At 35.8% G+C, this 17,081-nt stretch overlaps 1 protein-coding gene across 2 annotated transcripts; it reads right to left on the reverse strand.

Moving 5' to 3' along the window:
• Positions 1 to 240: 240 nt before the first annotated feature.
• On the reverse strand, positions 241 to 16,007 carry egfl7 (EGF like domain multiple 7). 2 transcript variants are annotated; one of them, XM_039681902.2, is made up of 10 exons: positions 15,685 to 16,007; positions 15,116 to 15,498; positions 9,303 to 9,507; positions 8,139 to 8,261; positions 7,949 to 8,061; positions 7,742 to 7,837; positions 6,311 to 6,502; positions 1,698 to 1,774; positions 612 to 786; positions 241 to 523 (listed from the first exon to the last, which is right to left on the reverse strand). In XM_039681902.2, exons 3-10 carry the CDS (start codon positions 9,380 to 9,382, stop codon positions 504 to 506), a joined length of 876 nt encoding a protein of 291 aa, XP_039537836.1. In that variant the 5' UTR covers positions 9,383 to 9,507; positions 15,116 to 15,498; positions 15,685 to 16,007; the 3' UTR covers positions 241 to 503. The 2 variants fall into 2 exon arrangements, with proteins under 2 accessions (XP_039537836.1, XP_039537834.1); XM_039681900.2 differs by having other exon boundaries at positions 8,139 to 8,264; positions 15,685 to 16,005.
• Between the last annotated feature and the right edge of the window lie 1,074 nt (positions 16,008 to 17,081).

Consider the following 17,081-nt stretch of genomic DNA (forward strand, 5'->3'; position numbering starts at 1 on the left):
TTTGAGACTATTGTAGCTCCATAGTAAAAAGCAAAAATAAAAAATCCAAATTATATAATTATATAAAAACAAATTGTAAACTTTGTGAACAACAAACTAGAAACATTCAATCTTTAAGCAATTTTATTTTTAAAAAATGCAAACATAAAAATGATATATATATAAAAGAAAATGTAGTTTTTTCCCAATAGAAATACTCCGGAGAAGAACATGGAATTATAAATATATAAATTTACATACCTCCTGACCCAAACCTACACATCTGCACTTACACCAAGATTAAATGAGAGAAATACGTGGAAAAACATTATGAAGCAATCAAAGCACCCGGTCATCCACCATAAAACACGGAGAATTTTTTTGTTTGCCATTGCGCTTCCCTTCATGCTCTTTAAGTGGATACATGTTCACATGGTTCTGACTCTTAAGTTCAGTGCTGCAGTTGTTCATTTAGACATCAGATATTGGTTTCACTTGGATCCAGCCCATCTCTGAGTGATCATCTAGTTTTCCTGGCAGGCACCTGATAAAGACATGCATAAGATGTTTTTGTTATTGTATCTATTGAAACAGTTTGTACAGATAAGTTTCATGCACACATATATGCTTACAGGCTCCGATACGCTCCTCCAGGAACCCGACCTGCTCGCTGAGAGAGTCGATACGGTCTAGTTGCTGCAGAGAATGCGACAGGAAGTTGGTCCTCTCAGACAGGAAGCTGTTACCGTCTCCCACACCATCCAACGGGAAGAGCGTGGTGAAGGGAGCCAGAACCATCTCTAGTTTCTACAGAGAGAGAGAGGAAGGTATTCTTACATTTAAAGACACTGAAGTTGTTGTTTTTTTTTTTAAGTGAGTTCTGAATGCATAGTTCAGTCATGAAACTCTTCCGAGCAGCTGACGACTGCTTTTAAAGCCAATCGATCTGTTTGTTCTATCTACATATTTCCGTCTTCGGCTTCGGCTCAGCTCAGTGCATTGCACTATGGGGATTTCCCTAGCCCTCCTCCTTCCCCAGCTCCACCTGCCTAAATCTGTGAGAGGTTCTCCCTACTTTCCTTGCAGCATCGCGTTCCCTTTTCATTATTCACCCTTCATATTCACAGTATGCATGTTCATGTCTACACTCATTCGTACTGTAGCAGAACTAGCTTTTATTTTATTAAAATATATTATTATAAAATATAATATATAGAAAACTGCTTGTCACCGAATGATGAATATGAAATTTAATATGCAGTTTACTGTACTGTTTTATCCTTACATAATGCATACCCTTCACCACTTATTACATTTAAAGTGAGATTAATGAGTACTAACTTATTTATTAACAGGTTCAATAACTTTAAATTATACATAAACCTTTTGGAAGTGCTGAAAAACAGTTTTTTTGGCAACTAATGTTAATAATGTGACTATGTAATACCTCCTGTCCCTGTGGTATTGACTGAAAAACAAACTATTATCTATTAGAAATATCTGCCAAACACGCTCTTTTCCTGATGAACAAAAAAACCTGTGTCTGTGTTTTATGTTTCTGAACCTGTGATGTGTGAGGTTGACTACTGCTTTTAATTAAACCATTAGCAAGGCTTTGAACCAATAACCTCTCTTGGCAAACGGGCTAGTTTCCTGTCGTTTGAAGTAGGATGTGTCCTGAGGGTGTGTGTGTGTGTGTGTGTGTGTGTGATTCTGACCTGCTCAAGGAGCTCCACTCTGTTTTTAAGCATCTGAACTTCTTCGGTAACGTTCTGCACCAATACAAAACCTCCATCTTTAAGAACAAAAGAAATACAGACATAAATTAGAGACAGACCACACACACACACACACACTGACATTCAGCCTTCATTAAAACCCAAAACGCAGCGCACAACTTTGAACAAAGCTTTGAACATAAATAATGCTTTTATTCAGGCAACATGCAAACACACAAACTGACTTTTGTAAAACTTCCATAAGCATCGTTTTACATTATATTCGTGCATGTTCTCTGATTGCATGAATTAATATCCTAAGTGCTCCCAGAGCAGACCAAAGATCACAGAAGAATAGAAAGACAGACAGAAATAGAAACAGAAAGAGAGAGAATGAGTGTAGGGGGTGACAAAAGGAGGAAAGTTTGAGGTTTGGCAAGAATATGAAGCAAATACTTTGAAATGCACTCGGGTCCAAAAGTCTGAGACATCTAGAGAAAATTAATTTTAATTTAATACTATATATATATATATATATGTGTGTGTGTGTGTGCGTGTGTGTGTGTGTTTCTTCAAATTATATTATATATTATACAGTTTAAGTAAAAGTTTTAAACTAAAAATGTATATGAATTTAAGCATTTTTAAAAATAATTCTTGATTTAATAAATAGATAAACAAATAAATTATGTATTTTATTAATTTGCCATATATTTATTTATTAATTTATTTTATTTACTTATTTCAATTTTTTTTTGCTGTTTGCTGTAAATAATGTATTTTATGTATTATATTATTCATATATACATAAAATATATATATATACATAAAATAATGTATAATATGATCAAATAAATAATATAATAAAATAATGAATATATACATAAAATAATGTATTTTATTTATTATATTATTAATATAAATATAATATATTATTAAATTATTATTTTATTTATTATATTATATATATTATAAATTGTGTTTAATTTATTTGCTGTTTATTTGTTTTTAATAATACAATTATTTCTTTTTATTTATTGAATTATTTTGCTATTTGTGTGTCCCCGTTTGCTTTAATGACAGCAGCACTCAGAGTCAGATCTGATGATCATAATCATAATCTTTCAGTATGATTGTGTCCAAAAGAGCATGAAATCAGGAACATCTGACAGCTTTTGCAAATGGTGTATTCTGACCTAGAAAGAGCTAGAAAGAAAACATTTTTTCATGTTACATTAGATCTCTTTGCTTAAAATTATTTTTTTTAAACTACAACGGTTCAAGTCCAGGTTAAAATTGATGAAATCCCAGTGTTTTGAGACTTTTGCGCTCCACACACGACATGAAATCAGGTCATATTTAATCACAAGCTTCAGTAAGAGATAACTGTGACTGTGATTGGTTGTTTTGTAAATGGACGTGATTGAGACCCAATCATATCAGAGCTCAACCCAGTAAGCCCCGCCCGTTGCCTGTTGTTCTGAATGTTTTAGGTTATGAGCTCTGTCAGTCTTAAAACTAGTCAATGGGTCGCGCACACACATTCTTTTCTCAGCGTTTGATTTGGCTGCTTCCACAGGCGCACACTGAAGTTCAGTCAATCTGTCCCAGATGTGTGTGTTATGAAGACACGTGGGAGAGAGAGCGAGCGAGAGAAGATTTGTGTGTGAGGGAAAACAGTGACCCCCAGCAGTCTGAGTTTGATAGATATGGAATGCGAGCAACGAATTGAGCCAAAACGAAAACGGGAATAGCAGCTACAAATCGTGACCGGCAGTGGCCTCATTAAAAGCAAAATCACCATCATCGTACAGCTAAACATTCAGCTTCCTGTTCTTCTATCTGATGACACTAATGGAGTTTCAGGGACTTTGGTCCCCATAAACTCAACAAAGTATTTGTACAATAGTTGAGGTCTAAATGACATTTAAGAGATTAGGCCTCTCTCGCTCCCCATGTCTGTCTGAAAAAAAAAAAATGCTTACACTTTGAAAGACATCTAAATTGTTATAGTTTAAATAATTAATATTTATCCTTATAATTAATAGCAGTTTAAACCATAAATTATTGGTTTTAAATTATAATAATTAGTTTATATATATATATATATATATATATTTTTTTTTTTTTTTTACAGTAGCAAGGGAGATATTTGGTGTGAACTGTGTTTACTACGGTACCTGTCTGTAAGGGAACTACTCTTGCTGGTCAATGAGGCTGATGACAGGTTTAGAGTAAACTGAGCTTCTGCACCTCGAGTCTCAGGAGACGTCCCATCAGACAGATGTGGCACAGGGTCAAACTCAACAACACTGAGGTCTGACTAGTGTGGGAACAGAGAAACTAGTGTGTGAGGTCACTTAAAGGTTTACTTTGAAATGTGTTTCCTTTGATATCTAAAAATGAATAAGAAACTAAGCATGTTCTAGAAACAAGCTTATCAACATTTAGATTGCCTTGCTATAGCTTTCACCTGCCTGGATTCACATTACTGCTGAGATATTAAAATGTTCTGCTTTCTTGTACTTTCTAGTAAGCAAACTCCAGAAATGCGTGTTTGAGCTCCAGCCAACAGTCAGAACGTGGTGATTATTTTAGCCTGTCGCTAGGAAACAGCGAACATGACTATTTAGGGCCAGAGGAGATTCTGTCCATGCTGTTATTTTTAAATAGTAGACAGATTTGAAATAGTTCAGGGAAAGAAAACAGAGGAGAGGAGTGAGAGGAGCGCTGCCAACAGGCTTAAAGGCACAACATAGTTTTGGCATAATATAGAGACAGAGAAGGGGAGAGTATAATGTTCAGTAGCTTCTCAGGGACTTCAAGAACTCAAACTTTAACAAAGACATTAGATATGCAGTACAAAGACGGTGCACTCTTTAATATGAATAAGAGGATGTGCAACTCGCAATATGGAGGAATAAATCCCGCCTTCAAAATTAAAGAGCCAATCGGCAATTTGTAAAGTTGCATCAGTGGCGCATTGACAGCTCCAGCCAGAAAGTAAAAAATTCTTCTTCTTTTTTTGTCATGATTTGAGCATTTAGAAACCAAATTTATTAGACAATTGTGGTCAGACTTAATTTGTGATTTCAAATATGAAATTTAATCATAAGTTTGAAGAATAGCTTTGGTAATTTTGGCTGTGAGTGAAATGACTTTGACTTTAATTCTCTTATTGCTGGTACAAAAACAGTGTTACATTATAGCATTAAAACTATAAAAAAAATACAAATAAAAAAAATTGTTAGCTGAAAAAGCTAAAGTAAAATAAAATGTAAATATTACATGAAAAACGCGTTTTGTGAAAAAGGGCAACTACTGTAACTAAAAAAAATCAACTAAAAAAACTAAAAATAAGATGGGTAATATTTAAAAAGCCTCAAAATAAATAACAATGACAAAAGCACAATATCAAAATGACTCAACTTTAAACTTAAATGAAAAGTGAAATATATAAAATGAAAGCTAATCCATGAATATTAAAAAGAAAAACAATAATAGTAAATTAATCATACAAAAATAACACTACAAGAAAGTCACTAGGTTGGAAATTATAAGCAAATCAGCAATGTTTCGTTTATAAATAAACCAGTTTAGTAGTCATACAGTTACATTATATTTTTTGAATAATAATTATAATTTCATAATAAATCAAAAATTATTTTTTTATTTTATTAAAATATTTATAATTCATTAAAACTAAAAATATAAATGACAATTAAAATATATATATTATTTATAAAAAAAGATAGTTAAAATCAGAAAATTGTCAATATCTGTCAAAGAAACAAAAGACGACATATCTTTGGAGTGATATTACGCTCTTAACATAGAAAGTCAATGAGAGCTGCAGCCAGAGCCTGTATTGTGAAGAAGCTGGCTGTTCAGGTGTTCTGTTCCTGCTGTTTGGAGGCAGACGGATGTGCTCCAGGTGTGCTGTGGTCACCAGTCACAGTGCACTATTACTCACGGTACGAGTTGAGAGTGGCATAGCGCGTACCAAAAGTAATAATGAACCGTGAGGCTGGTCAGGGTTCCACCTGCAGGGGGCGCTAGAGAGGAAACACACCTATACACTGGCCCACACTTACCCATTATGACATATTTTCACACACTGTAATTGCATTACCACTTAAGCCCATTACTTGTTTTGTTTTCAAAATGCTACTATACTTCCTAAACAGTATGCGAGTTTAGAATAAATGTGTATTTCTCCAAGCATTGTGCCAAAAGCGCTGGGTTTTTCTAGTGGATTTGTGAAGTATGCATCTGTGCATGCTTTTTTGGTTAATATGCCCACAACCCCTTGTGCAATGGAAATGGGGAATCTGAGACCGTTCTCTTCCCACATTTTCAGTTGCAGAAAAGTGGACAGGAATGTGAGACCAAAACTGCCACAGCAGTTTATAAATGTATGAACTTATAATTAATAATGAATTTAGATGGATGTGAACAGGGATCTGTGGCATTGCAAAGCAATTTTAAGATATAGTAGTGCGTTCCAATGCTTCTATACTCAAAAGTGTGCGGTTTGGTCCTTGTATCTTGAGTGCTGATGATGAATATCTATCAGTAAGTCTGCGGCTGATTATAATGTATATATGTCTTACCAGCATCGCTACTGGATGAGCGATCGTCGGGTTTCGGAGGAGCGGTGGGCGGGGGGGAGGGGGGACGACTTCTTGAACACGTTATTTCATCTTCAGCCAGACTGAATCCCTCCTGACACACACACCGATAACTCCCCAGCGTATTCACACACTTCTGTGAGCAGCGATGACCTTCCTTACACTCATCCACATCTGAGAGAAAAAGATGTCTTTTAAAAGAACCACTTTTTTCCCCTAAAGCCCATTTATATTGTTAGTAAAGCTGCAGCGCACCAATAACATTCAAATTAAGTAAGATCACTTTCCACCCTTAAACAATTTTCCTTTAAAAATAAGTGTTCCACCCGTAATTATCAGGGCTGTCAAACGATTAATCGCATCCAAAATAAAAGTTTGTGTTTACATAATAAATGTGGGTGCACTGTGTATAATTATTTGATATATATATATAAATACACACACATGCTTGTATATATTTAAGAAATATTTTTATATGCTGTATATAGATTTATATATAATTTATATTATATATAAATATAAATATTTTATATATAAATTATTTTCTTAAATATATATATATATATACATGTATATATACACAAAATAATTATACACAGTGCACCCACATATATTATGTAAACTCAAACTTTTATTTTGGATGCGATTAATCGCGATTAATAGTTTGACAGCCCAAGTAATTATTTTTATATTTATAGAAAAACAGGAAAACAGGACTTTCCTTGCTCTCTATTAATATATATATATATATATATATATATATATATATATATATAAAACACACATACGGTACACACACACATGTATATGTATGCACACATACTGTATATAAACCCTTAGGAGTTATCTGTATATACGGCTCACAATTTGGGATGTACCGATTTAAAAATGTCGGCCGATACCGATAATTTGTTATATTTGAAAGCCAATAACCAATATATTGGCCGATAATCTAAATCCAAATTTTTATGTAATTTTTCAGAGCCTCATTACAAAATAAGAGTCTCGCCATTAAAAGCAAGCATGTCTCTAGCACACAATTATATTTTTCTCGATATAATTTTATGTAGCCTTTATGACAGAGTTGCACATGTTGCTCTTAACTGTATTTTCCTTTTTATGAAGTGATTCCAATTATAATTCCAGCATTTCAAAACCATCATGGCGAACAGTGCGCATCTAAAATGTCTCAGCTGAAGGAAATAATCCATTATTTATCAGTTTTAATACACTGACGAAATCAGTCCGATAACAATCGACATTAAAAACGACCGATACCGATATTGGTGGTGGACATATATATTGTGCATCCCTACTCACAAAGCATGCCATTCTTTGTGCATGCAACTCATTTTATAAAGCATGCACCATAAACATAACAGTAAATGAATGTTAGTGTGTGTTTGTGAGTACCTATTTGACAGTATCGTCCCGTCCATCCTCTCGGACATGAACAGTGATTAGGCCTTATACATGACCCTCCGTTTACACACGTCTTCTCACACACCGCTACGGAGAGAGACATGGAAATACACACACATATGCACATATGAATTCAAACGTGAAAACCTATTCAGAGCTAACGTTAACCAATAATGACTTTTTTGGACCTCCGGTTACCTTGGTTACAGTTGTGTGAATGTATGCGTCGCCACCCCGGACAGCATTCTGGGAAAATGTGTACATTTGGAGCCGCTCTGCTCACCTGTCTGTACGAAACCCTGTAGATTGTCCTGTGAAACACATAGTCTAGTGAAATGCTGATACTTTATGCAGTGTAATATACATTTCTTGTGTTGTGTGATCTTACTTGTATGTGCTACACATGCGCTGGTTTTGGCACATGGTGATGTAGGGTTTGTGTACAGGCTGAAGGAACGACTCTGTGCTGTAGGACACACGACGACTCCAAGGGTCTCCAACGCACACTCTCCTTCTGAAACACACACAGTTATAAACAAACACACTCCTACACACAAATATTGCTTTAATTTACTGTTCAAAAGTTTGGGCTCGGTAAGATTTTTGAACTCTTTTTAATAAGAAGTCTCTTCTGCTCACCAAGGCTACATTTATTTGATCAAAATAGAGAATAAAAAATATATATATAGTTTATATTACAATTTAAAATCCAGTCATCAGTGTTACATGATCCTTCAGAAATCATTCAAATATGCTGATTTGCTGAAACATTTATTATCAATATTATCAATGTTGAAAATAGTTGGTCTGCTTAATAGTTTTGTGGAAACTGATACATCTTTAGCAAAACAAATTTTAATAAATATACTGTCAAATATATGAGTACTTGCTGAATAGAAATATTAATATATTATATTAATATATTATATATTATATTAATAAAATAATATTATATTATATTATATTAATTTAGGCATTTAAAAGTGTGTGTTAAATATAATGCTTGGAAAGACATTACATTGTGTATCAAAAGCTTGCTGTCCATCAGTTCTAACAGGACCTGGCTGATTGATGTAATTAGCTGCTATTATATGCGTTGACCTTTAACCTTATAGTGACCCATGACCCCATGAGGCCCAAGAGCATGTGAATTGACACTTCCTGACACTACCGCTGCATGTGAGTTGGTATGTACAACATTTGTATTTGAATTTACTCCACGACCGTTAAAAAAGTATCTTAAAGTTCTATATAGTATGAATATGGCTAGTATGAATGGAATTCGCACGAACTAACTGTCATGTGACCTACCAGCGTCAGTTATGATACTTCACTGCCATTCATAAATCATGTCTCATGGCCTCATGGGATAGAAAACTGTCAGCGAATACACACTTCGGAATCTCGGCAGAAGAAGTAAGGTCATCCGAGCACTTTTCACCTACTCTTTTTTTAAGTACTACACTTTTTGCGTACTGTTTTTCGCATACTATATACAATTTCGGATGAAGCGTACAGGAACTACTGCGTGTGTATTTATGTGAGCCATTACCCGTGGTGACCATGAATCTGAGACGTGCAGGTCACATGCAGGAGAAACAGAGAAGAGGAGAGCAGGACCGCTGGGTACATCTCTCTCTCTCTCTCTCCTTCTCTCCGTCTATGTCACTCTCTCTCTCTCAGTTGTGTCTGACAGCAGGAAGAGAAACTTTCGGGAGTGTCTGTCCCCCTCAGGTACACCCAGGTCAATCAGCTACCTGAGAGAGAGAGAAAACAGAGTCTTATACATCTATAAACCAATCTATAATAATACATTTAAAATAATATACTGCATAATAATAGCAATAGTATATGATGATCTATACAGGGGTAACAGTATTTATCACAAAACTTTCTCTTGAAAACACATCCGATTCTTTTATATTGAAGGTATAAATGGCAAACCTTCTCACTTTTGCAATTGCTAATGTTTATTGGACTGAATTCTGGGTTGGTGGAAAACAATGTAGGCACGATAATTGGTGTTGACATTTTAAAAGAAGCTGTATATAATGTATATAATTAATGTGTTATTTATTTTTCCCGTGGCATTTCCGTGGTTGTTGTGTTTGGATGGGAATCTGGGTAGAAAAAAAGTCAAAAGGAATGCCTTTAGAAGTGTTTTTGCTATTGAATACCTTCTATGTACCTTGTTCTGATTATTTAAAAAAAAAAAATATTCCGTTAAGTTGAAAATGTCCACATCAGAGTAGTACTACCATCTCTCTCTCTCTCTGCCCTGAGCACTGAACTAGTCTTTATGAAATGTTATTTTTGCTATACTTCCTTACCGAACAGCTGGATCCCATCATACTGTACAGACAACACACAGAACAGACATTAAGAATAAAAAATAAAAAAAACATGCAATTTGTAACCATTTCCCAAAAGCACACAGATATGACCTGTTTCATGTTTAAACATGAGAGAGCTAGTGCACTTTTAAAGGCAGAAAACTAGTGAAAATTAATCATTATTAAGAAGTGCATTTGTTACAAACTACAGCTGATTGAATCAAACATGGGTCTAAGAAATGTGTATTTTCATAACACACACACACACACACACACACACATTCGCATGCTTTATAACAGTGCTGATGATTTAAAGTCAGATCATAACTCATAACGCAGCTAAAGTGGTTTCATTTTCATCTGGGTGTAATGAAGATACATTTCTGTTTTCATCTGTAACATAGAGATTTCAGGTTATACAGGTTTTAAATATAACTTTAATAAGAACATGTTATTAAAAACATGGCTTTGATTACTGAAACAGCATTTAGCATGTCGTCCCGCCACACACATGCATGAACAAACCTCTGCTTCATGAAAACGAGACTATGCAAAGTCAACTATATTAAAAGTCATTTTTCTTCTTGAAGTTCATTTTAACTTGTATGCACATGTACACACACACACACACACGTGTGTGTTCTCTCATCTTGAACAGCTTACAGTAATCATTAGGTTATGGCTGGTTTAATGAGTTCAGGTTTAAAGCACAGTGTAAAACAGGTCTCAGTGTTCCCTAGAGAGCATTTGACAACAGCTATTATACCACACCTGTGTGTGTGCGTGTGTGTGTATGGCTATAAATGAGTGAGCCAAATTTTCTCACTTACATAGTGAAACATTATGACAATCTCTGGACATTTTACTGGTCCTCACTAGTTAAAAAAGGCTTAGAAATCAGCCAAAACATGTTTTTATTGAAATCTAGGGGGGAGGGTTTTTAGGCCATAGGAAATATCATCATTAACCTGCTATTAAATCAGTGGATGTCTATGCTCATTAACAGTCCCCATCCTACAATGTGAAAAAATATTTTCATGATTTGTAATCACAACATTATTTCCTTTGTCAAATCAACTTAAATAATTTATGTAGTTCAGATAAGATAATATTTGAAGTTTCTGATTATTAAATCAATCACATTCATTGTATTAACTCAATTTTTCCATTTCAATGAACTTAAATTTTTAAGGCAGCAAGGTTACTTCATTTTTTAAGTTAAACCAAAGAATATTTTATGACATTCTTCTTTCAGACTTCCAAGCTTTATAATGGGAGTGAAGTGGAAGTCTATCAAAGCGCATCCATTCCTGATAAAAGTGCTCCACGCGGCTCTGGGGGTTAATAAAGGCCTTCTAAAGTGAAGCGATACGTTTGTGTAACAAAAATATTCATATTTAAAACTTTATCGACTAAAATAACTCGCTTCCAGCAAACGGCCGTACGCATCGACTTTTTTAATATATTTTTTCCTGGACATTTTTTAATATGACTCTGATAATATTCGTCTGAAACAAGAATGTCATACCTACACTCTCAGAAAAAAGGTACAAAAAACTGTCACTGGGGCTGTACCTTTTCAAAAGGTAAACTTTTGTCCATTTTAGGTGGTAATATGTACATTTTCGGTGCTAATAGCCTACATTTCAGGAAATAATATGTAGTAGCTACATTTTAGGTGCTAATATGTACATTTCAGGTGCTAATATGTACATTTCAGGTGTTAATATGTACATTTTAGGTGCTAATATGTACATTTCAAGTGCTAATATGTACATTTCAAGAGCTAATACGTACATTTCAAGTGCTAATATGTACATTTCAAGAGCTAATATGTACATTTCAGGTGCTAATATGTACATTTTAGGAGCTAATATGTACATTTTAGGTGCTAATATGTACATTTCAAGAGGTAATATGTACATTTCAAGTGCTAATCTGTACATTTCAGGAGCTAATATGTACATTTCAGGTGCTAATATATGTACATTTTAGGAGCTAATATGTACATTTCAGGTGCTAATATGTAGGCTACCACTAAGGTACCAATATGCAGCCTTTGGGTACAAAAGTGTACCTTTTGAAAAGGTACAGCTGCCCCAGTGACAGCTTTTATACCTTTTTTCTGAGTGTAGGATGGCTTGAGGGTGAGTAAATCACGGGCTAATTTTCATTTTTGGGTGAACTATCCTTTTAAGTCCTTCTTATATGCCAAAAAAACATTCTTAAGTTCAAACTAATTGCATTTAATCTCTTCCAAATGACAGTAGTTATGGTGTGAACACAGCATAAGCTGGTTGTTTTGGTTCAGGAGGAACTGTAAAAGAACTGCGTCTCCTGTTTCGGTTGCTCTGCTTTGTGACTGATGTCTGTTTAACTCTGCATAGCATGAAACGCGCTAGTGACGCGTGATGTCTACGCGAGACATGCGCTGACAGGCAGGTAGGACATCGGATTATTGCATTCGGACCGAATGCAATGATTGGGGGAACATTTAATGGTCCCACGCCTTCCACAGACGATATATATAAAATACATTTAGACCATAACTTGGTGATTGCTATCAGTATGTGGACACTTCCAACAAACAAATCATACCCTGCATTTAATGCTTGTTTGAGCATTTTAGTGTTAGCTTAGCAACATTCTCACAGAAATTCAGCTGAAATGATTGATGTTCCTGCCAGTACTGAGGTGAGCGCAGCTGGCTATCATGTGCGATTCCATGTGTGTTACTGTTACTGTTGTTACTTTGTTTGGTTGTTAAAATGGGATTTGTTAAGATAACAACACTTTCCACAGCGCTGAGCGCCTCTACAGCAGCTGGTGAGCTTTGAAATCTCCACATAAGGATTGTGGGTCAGATAGTGTTTTCACATGTCTGCAGTTTGAATCGGACGACCCACCGCAGAACGTCTGACACCACAATGAGGCAGTAAAGTGGTTTAAGACTTCTGGATGACTTTCACACTGATCTCCTGCCAAACACGTAATGGTTTCTACAGGTCCATACCTGCAGGCTGTATGAGTTACAGAAACTGTATATGTGTGTGTCTCTCACAATTCATCAGATTGCCGTCATATGTAAACACTTGCCACGTGTCTTACATAGGCCTAAACGCTGCCAGATCTCGGACTCACAGGTCTCTGAGCAGCCGTGTGCGTAACACATCATAAAATAAACTTTAGTTTACTTGCTAGTGATGTTGCATTAAGATAATTATCCATATGGTTAAGGATGAGGAAAAGAATAAGAGAAAGGATATTACTGTTGCAATCTTTCAGCACTTTCTGCCTAACTATAATCATTAAATCACAATTACATTTATACACAAATGCTGAACCACAAAAAAACCCCAACATGAATATAAAACTCTGTAGCTATATAAGCACACGGATATTTAGATCCACATCACCGCATATAATCACAAATAATGGCACTAATTAGAAACGGAAGCAGTTAAGACTAATGGAGGGCCAGCCTTTAGAGTGTGTGTGTGTGTGTTTGTGTTTATATTTGGAATGGAATGCTAGCTTACTGCTTAGTGTGCAGTATATACTGCATACGACTGCTTAAAAGTAGTATGTTAAACAATGTGCAATATATCATGCAATACACAATGCATTTATAAAAGTAGTTGGCTACATAGTCATTACTACAATGAAATTACAATGAAATTGATAATAAATTTGGCATATTTACTACTTACTTTAAAACTGTGGGGGGGGGGGGGGGGGGGGGGTTAAGGGTTGGCGCTTCAAAAAAACGTACTGAGCAGTATTCAGTAGCCTAACTAGTAGGCCTATTCCATTTCCTAAAAAAGCAATTACCTTCGCTTCATCACACTTATCAAGCATTTTAGATAAGTAGGTTATCCGAGTATTTTATGCACATTATGCACGTTATGCATGCTAAATAATTCAGATTTAGTATGCTATTCTGAGCATTAGTGTACTAAGTTTGCAGTCTGACAGCTTTAACGATAAACAACCAGCAGGCGGCGCTGTTTTCATACATTATTTGCGACCATTCACAGATCCCAGTGTTGATCCAGTTCAGTCTAATCTAATGATAATTTTAGTATTACACACACACACACACACACACACACACATAATGACCAGTACCACATTTTTGCATGTGCAAATAGATAATAATGAAATGCATGATGCATGCATGAAATTACAAAAAATACATTTAAAATATTTGTTTAATGACTCACTGTTGGATTACTCCTGTTCACGAGATTAACCGCTCGTGCGTGGATGCAAAAGAGGAAAGAAAGAGAGTGGTCCCCCAGCGGTTCCCGAAAACAAAACAAAAAAGTTTCCTACCAAACTCTGAGGACAAACGTGGAATAATTTTATAAATAGTCCAAAAACACACGTGCCCAAATTTTCACTGGCACGAAAATCCTGCGCGCGCTTCCCGTAGCTCTCCGTGTTTAGGAGACTTTTTTTTTTTTTTGCACACTCAGTTGAGTTCCCTCACAACTGTCAAAGCGTGCAGGGGGGTAACCACACCACTGCCCCTCCTTCACCGGGACGTCCCGAGAGAAACACTCACTCAAGCTCCGCGTGACGTCATCGATGCAGGAATTCACGCGCAGCAACTTTTACCGGGTCACACATAATGAAATAAAGGGAAAGATGTAAGAACGGGGGGAATAGAAATTCTATGAAGCTAAATCCTGTCTGTTTAACGCGCAGTAGTTATAGATCCAAATATTTGCTGTCAATAAATCATAGCCTACATACTCCCAGTAAAAAAGGCTGGAAACAAACACTTGATCATTTTTTCGTGAATGTAAACATTATTTAGGCTATATACAATTATATATTATAAAAATTTTCCCAGAAATACAGAACACACTGCACCTTAATTTTTCCCCTCATTTTTATTTATTTATTTTACATGGTCCATTATGTCAAGCATTTTTGAGTGAAAAACTCTGTAATGTTTAATGGCTTATTACTGAAGTATAACCAAAGAAAATCGCCATGCCAATGTAAGTAATGTCCTCACACTCACCAGTAAATAAAATCACGTGATCTCGCACTGAGCTCGAGGCCATTCGATCCACCTGTCGCGCGCTCTGACGCGCTTTTCCATCGCCAGCATTTCTTATAAACTCTTCTTCTCCCTGATAAAGAGCGGCGTGTGGTCAACGTCTCCATGCTCCCCGTGAACCGACTGATGAGGAATGAGATGCTTCTGGGCGTTTTTCTCCTGCTTTTTATTCTGCGCTTCCTGTGGAACTCAGGAATTGGACGGACAATCCCAAACCGGAAATCCTGCAAGTGTTTGAAGCTGATAAACCTCTTCTGGCCTGCACAAACACTCCCCTCTTGCCCCTCAAGTCCCAATACGGGTAATCACGTCTCTATCTAGGACCGCAAACACACTGGGATGAACTAGAAACAGAGAGTTTGGTCTTGTGATTTCAACTAGGCTAGCCTGCCCTACTGTAGGCCTAATATTAAAAATATATAGGCTTTGGGGTTATTTAACGAAAACTGGAAAGTGAAACGGAGCATATGTTCCCTTAAAGGGATAGTTCACCCAAAAATGATAATTCTGTCATCATTTAGCCTACTCACCCTCATGTCCTTCCAACTCCTGAGAGCTTTCTGTCCCTCCATTGACAGCTACGCAACTACCACTTTGACGCTTCAAAACGTTCATAAAGAGATCATACAGCTAATCCATATGAATTGAGTGGTTTAGTCCAAATTGTCTGGAGAGGCTCAATCGCTTTGGGTGATGATGAACAGACACAGCTTTCCAAAAATCTTCGCTTCTTACACAAAGTTATATTGTAAGGCTTCAGAGAATAAACTACAAGTCTTTTAGACTCTTTTATGATATGCTATTTTGTCTTCTTTTTTTCTTGACCACATTATGCCCCGCAAAGTCCCCATGATTCTGCTCAATTTGTTCTTTTGTGTTCCAAAGACGAAAGAAAGTCATACCGACCTGAAGGAGTGAGTAATCGATGACAGCATTTCCATTTTTAGGCGAGCTATTCTTTTCAGGCTGGTTTAATGGCTGTGGGTGGGGGTTATGAGTTATGGGTTGGTGATTTGAACCATCAGATTAAATCAGACCAGAAAAGAGGTCTAGTAGACATTGCATTCATGCTTCCATTGCAATGTTTGTGAAATGTGTGTTTTGATTCACACACAGAAAATACTAATTTATACAACATTAATAGTCTGTATTAAGGATTTCAGCTTTTATTTGATCCACATTGTGTGTGAGTAAGTGCGTGTTGGAGAACGAAAGACTGATTGTGAATACATTAGTCCAAATAAGTTGAGGAAATGGCTCTGCACAGCACTTCCTGTGAAGCAGGAAGCAGGAAGTGTGTGGAAGAGGAAGATTGTGCTTTGGGTCACAGGGAACAATGAGAGTAAGAACTTAAAGGAAAGAGTCATGCGTCAACGTGAGAGCGGGGCGGGAAAGTGGCGGACGGGGATTTAGAGAGTGAGAGCTCAAGAGAAAGATTTCGTATGCGTGATCAGATGCTGTTCATTTTACATGTTCTTTTACTGTAATTGATAATAGCTCGTTTTTTTTTTTGTTTTTTTTTGTCAGAATGCCTTTTTTGTTTTCAGTGATTTACTTGTATGCCACAATGACCAGTGATTTTCATTTGAGGTCTTCTCTTAGCAAGTTTAAATATATACTGTAATATTCAAATTAATTTTATTAAAATAATCAGAGTACTATTAATGAAATATAATTATTTCATCAAATACATTCTTTCAATCTACACTACCGTTGTTTTTAAAGTATTTAATACTTTTATTTAGCAAGGATGCAAAAATGTATCAAAAGTGACTGCAAAGAAATTAATAATGTTACAAAACATTTATATTTCACATAAATGATGTAAAAAATATTAAGAAGCACAAATGTTTTCGACATTGATTTTAGAGTGATTTCTGAAGGATCATGTGACAGTGAAGAGGAATGATGCGGTAAATTCAGCTTT

The sequence above is a fragment of the Pimephales promelas genome, chromosome 19, assembly GCF_988280905.1.
Source record: "Pimephales promelas chromosome 19, fPimPro1.hap1.1, whole genome shotgun sequence".
NCBI classification, from domain to species: Eukaryota; Metazoa; Chordata; class Actinopteri; order Cypriniformes; family Leuciscidae; genus Pimephales; species Pimephales promelas.